The sequence below is a fragment of the Cervus canadensis genome, chromosome 4, assembly GCF_019320065.1.
Source record: "Cervus canadensis isolate Bull #8, Minnesota chromosome 4, ASM1932006v1, whole genome shotgun sequence".
NCBI lineage: Eukaryota > Metazoa > Chordata > Mammalia > Artiodactyla > Cervidae > Cervus > Cervus canadensis.
The window spans coordinates 67,276,726-67,289,191 of NC_057389.1; the positions used below are offsets into that span (position 1 = coordinate 67,276,726).

At 38.5% G+C, this 12,466-nt stretch overlaps 1 protein-coding gene across 1 annotated transcript; it reads right to left on the reverse strand.

Annotated features, from left to right (window-relative positions):
• Window positions 1-269: 269 nt before the first annotated feature.
• On the reverse strand, window positions 270-1,247 carry LOC122439261 (olfactory receptor 2G3). The gene has a single exon (XM_043464350.1). The coding sequence runs from the start codon at window positions 1,217-1,219 to the stop codon at window positions 275-277; it is 945 nt and encodes a 314-aa protein (XP_043320285.1). The 5' UTR covers window positions 1,220-1,247; the 3' UTR covers window positions 270-274.
• Between the last annotated feature and the right edge of the window lie 11,219 nt (window positions 1,248-12,466).

The window sequence follows — 12,466 nt, forward strand, 5'->3', positions numbered from 1 at the left end:
TCTTTTTCTTTTTTGAATCCTTGGGGATAAGTGTCAGAAGTAAAGTACAGACTTCGTGCTGAGGTCACAATGTATACCCATGCACAATTCTGTTTCCCGTGGTTCAAGCTCTCAACAGATAAAGATATATACATTATGCTATTTACACATAAAAGGAGATTCCTTATATAGATAAAACAAGTGAACAATAATTTAATTTGTATAAAACTGAGAACAGTGTTTTGGCTGAGTAGAAACTGAGTAACTACATGACTTGTGATCACTTCCTTGCACATCATGTCTGTAGAGAGCACAGTTTTCCTGTGAGAAGTTTCTTCAGAGCATCTTTCACATCCTTGTTTCTTAAAGTGTAAATTATAGGATTTAAGGTGGGGGTCACCATGGTATAGAAAAGAGAGATGAACTTGCCTTGGTCCTGAGCATAACTGTTGCTTGGTTGCAGGTACATGTAAATTATGGTGCCATAGAAAATGATCACCACTGTAAGGTGGGAAGAGCAGGTGCTGAAGGCTTTGTGCCTTGCCTCCACTGACTTGAGCCTCAGCACTGCTCGAGTTATGAAGCCATAGGAGATAAGGATGAGTGCTGGGGGGATTAGGAGAAACAGGATACTAACAACAAAAAGCACCAACTCATTGATGGTGGTATCCACACAAGCCAACTTAAGGAGAGCTGGTACCTCACAAATAAAATGATCCAGCCTGTGGTTGCCACAAAAGGGCAACTGCAAAGTAAAGGTTGCGTGAATCAAGGAATTGGCCAAACCACTGAGCCAGGAGATAAATGCCAGCTGCTGGCATAGCCGTGGGTTCATGATGACCACATAGTGAAGAGGTTTGCAAACAGCAACATAGCGATCCAAGGCCATCACAACCAGGAGGATACACTCAGTTGAGCCCAGTGCTAGAGAAATATAGAGTTGTACCACACAACCACCATAAGTGATGGTTTTCTCTGGTCCTCGCAGGTTAACTAGGGTCTGAGGTGCAAGGCTAGTGGTGAAGCAGATGTCCAGAAGGGAGAGGTTGCTGAGGAAGAAGTACATAGGAGTATGAAGAGGAGGATCCAGGTATGATATGATGATAATGGTGATATTTCCCACAAGGGTCAGGAGGTAGAACAAAAGGACAAATACAAAGAGCACAGCCTCTAGGCGAGGGTGGTCTGAGAATCCTAGAAGGACAAAACCAATCAGAGAACTATCATTGGCTTTTTCCATCCTCTAGAGGGAACTGCATCTGCTAAAAGAGGAATAAAAACAGATTCATTTGACTTCTTCTTTTCCTATCTGGATTCCTTTTACTTCTTTTTCTGCTCTGATTGCTGTGGCCAAAACTTCCAAAACTATGTTGAATAGTAGTGGTGAAACAGCTCATCCCAGAATCACAGAATGTATGAGCTGAAAGCACTGACTTGTCCAACCTGTTAATTTTTCATCCTCAATGTGTTACTGGGCATCCCTAGTGGCTCAGTGGTAAAGAATCCGTCTACAGTGCAGGAGACACAGGAGACCTGGATTGGATCCCTGGATTGGGAAGATCCCATGGAGAAGGATATGGCAACCCACTCCAGTGTTCTTGCCAGGAAAATCCTATGGACAGAGAAGATCCTATGGTGTTGCAAAGAGTTGGACAGGACTGAAGCAACTGAGTAATGTTTTACTGACTCGGAACATTAATCAATGTTACTTCATTCCAGTCCAGTGACTCTTCTTTAAAAATCATAAATGCTTTCAGCTTTGGGGTTATCTGGAAACTGATTATTAAATTCATTCAAAGTGGATATTTGTATGCATGTCAAGAAATGTGTAATGATCTACTTACTTCTGAAATCAAGTGTCTCTCAAAATAAAGTGAACAGCATATCATGGTTTTTAACTGTTGACAAAATCTGCATGCAAAATGTGATATTCAGGTTTTATCATAGGCACAAATGGAGATGGCACTCTTAAACTCTCGTCTCTAGTCACTGCCTAAACAGAGAAAGGTGAGATAGTCTTGGGTTTAATTGTATATCTAAAGAGACAAAGGAAAATTGAATAGTTAAGTGATAAACAATTCAAATTTTAAAATAAATTTAAAAGTATGATCTAAGTAAATAATTTTCAAATAGATTTTGCAAAATGATACTTGAAAAAATATCATTTTGAAATATGAAGTCTAGGAGTCTTTATGTATAACTAACTAAAATAATATGTTTAAAGATAGGTAATACTAGGATGGGAAGGGATATAAGATCAATTTTTGACATGTGAGAAAGCATCGGAAATAACTAGGAGGGGATGAAAAAGGTTGAGGAGCCAAATTATATAATATAAATCAAATTATATATGTTCATTCAATGACTGAAGTGCCAAAAATAAAATGTATTTTTTAGTTATATTTTAAAACAACATTATATAAACAAGCTGGCTAAAATTTCCTAATATTCAATGCAGAAAATATCATACTCAAGAGATATACATTATTAATGAAGAGCTAAATATATTAGCTCTATAAATGTAATTTGTTTGAAAGAGTCAGATAAACCTTGAAAAACTCCTTAACTTTCAACATGATAAAATCATAAAACAGATTAAAAGCAAAAATGAAAAGAGTTTATGTGAAAGGTGAAGAAATTTCAAGATCACTTGGTAAACACAAGTAGAACATGTGTGGATAATTCAGTTGCCTTTATAAGAAGCAAAAAAGTGAATGTTAAAGTTTTGCCTAGAAAAAAAGTATTTGAAGCCAAATTGTAGAAATTTCTGAGCAAGGTAGTTATTAACTTCATTGTGCAAACAATGAAATGTCTTTGGGGGCTTAAGAGCACACAGGAGAATGATATTATCTATTTCTGTTTTGGAAATATTGGCCTGGTAATGATTTATAGATGGATGTGGAAAAATTATTTAAGGGAGTTCAGTGAGGAACATTTTGATAGTTCTTATCATATAAACTAGTGGCCTTGTAATGCAAATGGACTGAAAACTCTTGGAAATGACAACAGTTCAATAAAGATTGACAGCGGTTTAATAAAAATTATTTGGAGGAAAATTAATTGAATGAAAATGTCAAAATTAATTGAATAGTAATTTTTGTTATGGAAAGGGGGATAAGAGAAGGATTATAAGATGATTCTATGATAATTTGCTTTCAGAATGAGAAAACTGAAGAAGTGTAAAATGACAGACTGTATTTCCCATTCTGATAGATTTTTGCCCAACTTACCAAGACTCCCATTTCAAAACATGTTTCATTCCATCCTCCTCTACCATGCCTTTGGTCAAAGTTTTTCTTCTTGACTGATTGTGAAATTTTAGTATAGGAGTCTTAAAATGAGGTGGTTGTTTCTAGTGTGTTTATTTATATACCCCAAGCCAGGTGTGAGCCAGGTGTGTTTTTCTTCAGTTCAAAAGAGGTAGAAAAAATATTTTCCAGTGTTAGCTCATGATGATGTTTATAGAAGTTTCTAATGTTTATTTGTCTCTATAGTTGAAAATTGTTATGCTAAACATGACAAAAGAATAAAATATGGAAAATATTAATACAAGAAGCAGGCAGAAACAAGCTATTTTTAAGAAAAACATAAATCAAAAAGCAAGAAAGAAGTTGGAAGCAGGGCCAAATTGTGCAAGAGATCTTAAAATGGGGGATTCTCCTTGTATTTTCTTAAAGTAACAATTCAGTTCAGTTCAGTCTCTCAGTCGTGTCCGATTCTTTGTGACCCCAAGAACCGCAGCACTCCAGGCCTCCCTGTCCATCACCAACTCCCGGAGCCCACCCAAACCCATGTCCATTGAGTCAGTGATGCCATCCAACCATCTCATCTTCTGTCATCCCCTTCTCCTCCTGCCATCAATCTTTCCCAGCATCAGGGTCTTTTCCAATGAGTCAGCTCTTCACATCAGGTGGCCAAAGTATTGGAGTTTCAGCTTCAGCATCAGTCCTTCCAATGAACACCCAGGACTGATCTCATTTAGGATGGACTGGTTGATCTCCTTGCAGTCCAAGAGACCCTCAAGAGTCTTCTCCAACACCACAGTTCAAAAGTAACAATTATTTATTAATTCTTTTCTGCTTTACTGATTTTTCTTTAATTTATTTATTTTTTCAGTGGGTTTTGTCATACATTGACAGAATTAATAAATAAGAAATACTAACAGAAGGGAATGAGGTAGAAAATCAAAAAGTATCAGAATCAAAAATAAATATAAAGATGAAAAATAAAAAAAAATTTAAAAAAAGTAACAATTAAGCTATTGCATATGGGTGAAAGGAGAAATAATAAAGATTGTATTCTACAGTTGAGATTGTGAAAGACTTTGAAATCCAGACGAAGAGACTAGAAATGTTGACGGTTTTGAATAAGACTGTTTTAAAATATCTTATCTAACTGTGTAGAATTGATTGGGTAAGAAAAAAAGTGATAAGCAGTTACAAGAATCAATAAATGAGGTGTAGCCGGGTGTCATGATCTTTGCCTTTAATTCTCATTCAAACTAAGCATGAACCACCAACCAGAGGAATGGATACCACACGCAGAGCACTCAAGGTCTTCCTTCTGCTGGTCCATGGCCTATCTAGCCTCTGCCTCTGCCCCCACAAGCTGATTCATTACCCTGCCATGCTGAGCAATTTGCAATCTCCTGTCTTCAGTTAGCTATATCTTTTCTTATTCCTCTACCAGAATATTCTCTCCAACATCTATCACCTGAAAATCATCTCCACAGTTTTCAAAATTCAGCACTGATCTGTAACATACAAACTCCCCCTTGACTGTGACTCACCTCCACTCTCCATGCTGACAAGATTTATTTTGTGTCACTGCTATACTCTAAACATACTTCTATCATATTAATAGAAAGTATAAGACTCTACTGACCTAATTTTAGTCCTACCCAATCATAAGCTACTTCTTAAACTGAAGGGTCATGCTTTACTGATATTTAATGTAATTTTTATGATGTCTAAGGCATAATAATTCAATAACAGCTTGATGAAGAAATGAATGCATTTTCAGGTGTCCTGTTTCCCACAGTCTGATTCTTTAAAAAAAAAAAAAATTTCTGTACAGAAAATATAAGAAAAATAAATTACGGTCAGATAAACAGAGCTGAGAGGGAGAGCTGAACTGCATATATAGGAAAAAAACAAAACCCAATGAGCCAAAACAAAGTGACAGGGAAGCCCTTAACCACTTACAGTGATAGCATGAGTCTAAAGTTGGAGAAAGCACCTACTCCTCCGTGTTTCTTGTCCCTTTATGGAATGGCATCACTGTTGAGGGTGCCCTGAAAAAAGTAGCTCCTGCAATTTCATGATCCTAAAACCAAGGGGAGGGAGAGAAGAAAAGGACAAGGTATGGAAAAATAGAGCACTGAATCAGAATGGAAGAAGTCTTAAAGTTTTCCCCTTCTCCCTCTACAAGGAGGCATTGGCAGAAGTACCTGAAGAAGTGCTCAGTTACTCAGTCCTGTCTGACTCTTTGTGACCCTACGGACCATAGTCCATCAAGGCTCCTGTGTCTATTGGATTTTCAAGGCAAGAATACTTGAGTGGGTTGCCATTTCCTTCTCCAGGGGAACTTCCCAACCTAGGGATAGAATCAGCATCTCCTGTGCCTCCTGCTTTGGTAGGCAGACTCTTTACCACTGAGCCACTGGAGAGGCCACATGAGGAAAGCCTCTTTCCAAAGCTTCAGACAAACAGACCTAGCAGTGAAGATGCCCAGGACATAAATACCAATGTATCTAAGAACATGACTAGCCACAGGAGCTTGAGTCTGACTGCAACCTTTCAGAGATCGCAGTGCACTGGCTATGCAGCGAGTCTCATGTGGAGGTGGCAGATTTTCCCATGAAGCCTGCTAGGCAAAGATTTTGTAACTGCCTAAATTTAGGATTGAAGAATAACATCTATCAGCAGAGGGATGGATAAAGAAGATGTGGTACATATACATAATGGAATATTGGCAAAGCCAGAATCAGCTCCTCTGTTACCTGTGCTATTGTGCCACTCAGCCTTTATTCATTACCTCAACTGCCTGCTTGTAGAAAGCTTTGGGACAGCCTAAAATATCATAATTCTGTCCTGTCTCCATTTGGAGAAATTCAGTGTAAGACATAAGTTTTTCTGATCTAGCATATTTTCCATATGCTATGTTCCTTCGTGGCTACTCTGTTGGGCTTCCCTGGCAGCTCAGACAGTAAAGAATCTGCCTACAATGTGGGAGAACTGGGTTCAATCCTTGGGTTGGGAAGACCCCTTAGAAGAGGGCATGGCAACCCACTCCAGTATTCTTGCCTGAAGAATCCCCATGAACAGAGGTGCCTGGTGGGCTACAGTCCACAGGGTCGCAAAGAGTCGGACATGACTGAGTGACTGACAGCACAGCACTATTGGTGAAAATTCAGTTTCAGTGATTGTAGATTTCTCAGTTCATGTGTTTAAAAAACAGATTGGAAGTGCTCTCCTGAGTAAAGTTCCTGGTCTAAGGTGTAATCAAGTGCCCTCTACCCATGAAGATTTGTATTCTTACTGACCTTTAAGTTTCAGTAAAATAAATTACATCCTATAAGGGAAAAAAAAAAGAGACCATAATGTCATTAGAATTAAGAAAGAATAGATCTCTAGAAAATATAACATTTCTTCTCAATGAAATCCAATCAATAAACCCTCCCTTTGTTTTGGTTAAATTGTGCATTTGTGTGTGCTTAGTCACTCAGTCATCTCTGATTCTTTGTGACCCCACGGACTGTAGCCTGCCAGGCTTCTCTGTCCATGGAATTCTCCAGGCAAGAATACTAGAGTGGGTTGCCATTTCCTCCTCCAGGGGATCTTCCCAAACCAGGGATCAAATTTGTGATTCTGGGATCTCCTGCATTGGCAGGCAGATTCTTCACCACTAGAGCCATTTTTCGAAAATGGCAGAGAGCTCCAGAGTTGAAAAGCTTGTAGTGGTTCCCTATTTAATGAAAGTTTCCTTATGGTAATTCACATGAGTAAATTTTTACAGAAAGCTGAATCACGTTGAATTGAAGTGCTCTAATTGAGCTGTGGAGTTGTATTGATGTGGAATTGAGTGTGTCTATATCTATTTATCTGTTGTCTATCATCATAATCATCGATAGTGTTTCTGTAAAAGCACAATTAACTCAAAAAATATTAGCCATCTAAACAAGTCAATGACAATGGTTTATACCTATGAAGAATAGCATAAATTACTCTATTCCCTTATTTGATAGGCAAACCTGAGTGCAGATAGCTTATCTGTCTCATCAGAAACCACTGTTCTTTAACTGATAGATCAAATCCAGCAATAATAGAAACCAAAAACTTGCTACCTCAGTAACCTTTATAAACCCCTTCAAGATCCAAGTGTATTCAATTAAGACTGAACAGACAATCCTTACTTACTATTATGGCTATTTTGTTCTGTTTGAAATTTTCACATCTTCAGGAGGTTCATTACACAGCATTTTCTTAGTTGTGTGTTTACATGTCTAACCCAGAGCCTGACCAGAAGATGACAGGCTTCAAAATGGTGTCTATCAAAGAGTCATATTTCCAACAGAAGCCAACCATGAGGAAACTTTTAGTGGTAATGAGAATTATGACAGAAGGGGATCCTAAAAAGGGGAAGTTGGCAATATCACAAAAAGGCCGTGGCTTGTTTACAGTTAAAAGTCTTCTGGGGAAAACCTGTGTCCCCAACAGACAATTAGTCAAGGCACTAATTCTGAGGATCATCCAGGGAGACAGGATACACTTATTTCCCAACTGTGAGATTTTCCTTTCTTCCTTGAATATTGTTTTGGGACCTTATATTTGCTTAAGGAAATAGAAGTTATCAGACTTGCCCAGTATAAAATAAATAAATAAATAAAAATAGCCTACTTCTGGGTATTTTTCTTTCTTTTTTCCAATTACAAGAGGTAGTGGTGGTGGTTTAGTCACTAAGTTATATCCCCTTCTTGCGACCCCATGGACTGTAGACTGCCAGGCTCCTCTCTCCATGGGATTCTCCAGTCAAGAATACTGTAGTGGGTTACCATTTCCTTCTCCAGGGGATCTTCCAGACCCAGGAATTGAACCCAGGTTTCATGCATTGCAGGCAGATTCTTTACTGACTGAGCTACGAGGGACACCCCCAATTGCAAGAGAGATCAATAGAGCAATTTTCTTCCTTCTGAATATTGGGTTCAATGAACTATATAACTTGCTCTCTGAGCATCTGTCCTTGTTAAGCATTAATAATTTTGAAATTAACTTGCAAAGTATTAATAACTTTAAAATTAAGATCATCTGAAGATATGTCTAGATCTGACATTTTTGTGAGATTATGAATTTTTTTTTAAAATCTATTTTTCAAATCTCAGTCTCAAAACATATTTATTTTTAATTGCAGTATAGTAATTGCATTATCATATTAGTTTCAGGTATACAATGTCACTAGTGATTCAAAGTTTATATACATTTTACTCAATTTAATTTTATTATAAAATATTGATTATATTTTCTGTAATATACCACTTCAGTACTCTTACCTTGAGAACCCCATGAACAGTATAAAGAGGACAGAAAGATAGGACACTGAAAGATGAACTCCTCAGGTCGGTAGGTGCCCAATATGCTGCTGGAGAAAAGTGGAGAAATAACTCCAGAAGTAATGAAGAGACAGAGCCAAAGAGAAAACAATGCCCAGTTGTGGGTGTGACTGGTGATGGAAGTAAAGTTGGATGCTGTAAAGAACAATACTGCATAGGAACCTGAAATGTTAGTCCATGAATCAAGGTAAATTGCAAGTGGTCAAACAGGAGATGGCAAGCGTGAACGTCAATGTTTTAGGAATCATTGAACTAAAATGGACTAAAATGGGCAGGTTTAATTCAGATGATCATTTTATCTACTACTGCGGGCAAGAATCCCTTAGAAAAAAATGGAGTAGCCCTTATAGTCAACAAGAGTCCAAAATGCAGTACTTGGGTGCAATCTCAAAAATGACAGAATGATCTCTGTTTGTTTCCAAGGCAAACCATTCAATATCACAGTAATCCAAGTCTGTGCCCAACCACTAATGCCAAAGAAGCTGAAGTTGAGCGGTTCTATGAAGACCTACGAGACCTTCTAGAACTAACACCAATAAAAGATGTCCCTTTCATCATAGGGGACTGCAATGCAAAAGTGGAAAGTCAAGAGATACCTGGAGTAACAGGGAAATTTGGCCTTGGAGTACAAAATGAAGCAGGGCAAAGGCTAATAGAGTTTTGCCAAGAGAACACATTGGTCATAGCAAACACCCTCTTCCAACAACACAGGAGAAGACTCTACACATGGACATCACTAGATGGTCAATACTGGAATCAGATTGATTATATTCTTTGCAGCCAAAGATGGAGAAGCTCTATAAAGTCACCAAAAGAAGACCAGGAGCTGACTGTGGCTCAGATCATGAACTCTTTATTGCCAAATTCAGATTTAAACTGAAGAAAGTAGGGAAAACCACTAGACCATTCAGCTATGACCTAAATCAAATCCCTTACAATTATACAGTGGAAGTGACAAATAGATTCAAGGGATTAGATCCTGAAGAACTATGAATGTAGGTTTGTGACATTGTACAGGAGACAGGGAGCAAGACCATCCCCAGAAAAAGAAATGCAAAAGGCAAAATGGCTGTCTGAGGAGGTCTTACAAATAGCTGAGAAAAGAAGAGAAGCTAAAGTCAAAGGAGAAGAGGAAAGATACACCCATCTGAATGCAGAGTTCCAAAGAATAGCAAGGAGAGGTAAGAAAGCCTTCCTTAATGATCAATGCAAAGAAATAGAGGAAAATAATAGAATGGGAAAGACTAGAGATCTCTTCAAGAAAATTAGAGATACCAAGGGTCATTTCATGCAAATATGGGCACAATAAAGGACAGAAATGATATGGACCTAACAGAAGCAGAAGATATTAAGAAGAGGTGGCAAGAATACACAAGGAAACTATACAATAGCATCTTAATGACTCAGATAATGATGGTAACATAACCAGGTAACATTTTTCACAGAACCCAGATAACCCAGGTAACATTTTTCACAGAACAAAACAAAAACTTTACAATTTCATATGGAAACACAAAATACCCTGAATAGTCAAAGCAATCTTGAGAAAGAAAAACAAAACTGGAGGAATCAACTTCCTGACTTCAGACTATGCTACAAAGCTACAGTCATCAAGACAGTGTGGTACTGGCACAAAAACAGAAATTTAGACAAAGGGAACAAAATAGAAAGCTGGGAGATAAACCCATCCACCCATGGGCATGTTATCTTTAACTATGGAGGCAAGAATATAGAATGGAGAAAAGACAGCCTTTTCAATACATGGTATAGGAAAAACTGGACAGCTATGTGTAAAACAATGAAATTAGAACACTTCTTAACACCATACACAAAAACATATTCAAAATTGTTTAAAGACTTAAATTTTATGACCAGAAACTATAAAACTCTTAGAGGTCAACACAGGCAATGCACTCTTTGACATAAACTGCAGCAATATCCTCTTTGACCCACCTCTTGAGGAATGGAAATGAAAACAAAACTAAACAAGTGGGGCTTGCTGTGCTTAGTCACTCAGTCATGTCTGACTCTTCGTGACCCAATGGATTGTAGCTCGCCAGGTTCCTCTGTCTGTGGGGATGCTTCAGGCACAAATACTGGAATGATTGCCATTTCCTTCTCCAGGGAATCGTCCCAACCCAGGGATCCAACCTAGGCCTCCCACATTGCAGGTGGATTCTTTACTGTCTGAGCCACAATTAAACTTAAAAGCTTTTGCACAATTGAGGAAACTATAAACAGGATGAAAAGGCAGCCCTCAGAATGGGAGAAAATAACTGCAAACAAAGGAACTGATAAGGAATTAATTTCAAAATATATAAGCAGTTCATATAGCTTAATATCAGAAAAACAAACAATTCAATCAAAAAATGGGGAGAAGATATAAACAGACATTTCTCCAAAGAAGACATACAGATGGCCAATAAACAAGTGAAAACATGCTCCACATCATTCACTATTAGAGAAGTGCAAATCAAAACTACCATGAGGCATCACTTCACAACAATGAAATGGTCATCATCAAAAAATCTACAACAATAAATGCTGGAGAAGATGTGTAGATAAGGGAACCATCTTGCACTGGTGGTAATGTAAATTGGTACAGCCACTATGGAGAACAGAATGGAGATTCCTTAAAAAAAGAGACTAGATATAAAACTACCATATGATTCAACACTCCCACTACTGGATATATACTGTGAGAAAGTGAAGTTGAAAGTGAAGCTATCGCTTCTTGGCCTTTTGGCTAAGATCAAGTGTAGAAAGTGAAGCTGCTTAGTCGTGTCCGACTCTTTGCAACCCCATGGACTGTAGCCTACCAGGCTACTTTATCCATGGGATTTTCCAGGAAAGAGTACTGGAATGGGTTGCCATTTCCTTCTCCAGAGAATCTTCTGGACCCAGGGATTGAACCCAGATCTCCCGCATTGTAAGCAGATGCTTTACCTTCTGAACCACCAGGGAAGTCAAAAAGACACATGTACCCCACAATGTTCACTGCAGCACTATTTACAATAGCTAGGTAATCAGAACAACCTAGATGTCCATTGACAGGTGAATAGATAAGATGTTATACATATATGCAGTGGAATGTTAGTCATAAAAAGGAATTTGAGTTGATTGTAGTGAGGTGGATGAACTTAGAGCCATTAGAACTATTATACGGAGTGAAGTTAGTCAGAAAAGTAAAAACAAATACCATATATTAACACATATATATGTTCAGTTCAGTCGCTCAGTTGTGTCCAACTCTTTGAGACGCCATGAACCGCAGCACGCCAGGCTTCCCTGTCCATCACCAACTCCCGGAGTCTACCCAAACCCATGTCCATCGAGTCAGTGATGACATCCAGCCATCTCATCCTCTGTCATCCCCTTCTCCTCCTGCCCCCAATCCTTCCCAGCATCAGGGTCTTTTCCAATGAGTCAACTCTTCGCATGAGGTGGCCAAAGTATTGGAGTTTCAGCTTCAGCATCAGTCCTTCCAATGAACACCCAGGACTGATCTCCTTTAGGATGGACTGGTTGATCTCCTTGCAGTCCAAGGGGCTCTCAAGAGTCTTCTCCAATACCACAGTTCAAAAGCATCAATTCTTCAGCCCTCAGCTTTCTTTATAGTCCAACTGTCACATCCATACATGACCACTGGAAAAACCATAGCCTTGACTAGACAGACCTTTGTTGGCAAAGTAATGTGTCTGCTTTTTAATATGCTGTCTAAGTTGGTCATAGCTTTTCTTCCAAGGAGCAAGTGTCTTTTCATTTCATGGCTGAAATCACCATCTGCAGTGATTTTGGAGCCCAAAAAGATAAAGTCTGTCACAGTTTCCGTTGTTTCCCCATCTATTTCCCATGAAGTGATGGGACCAGGTCTCATAA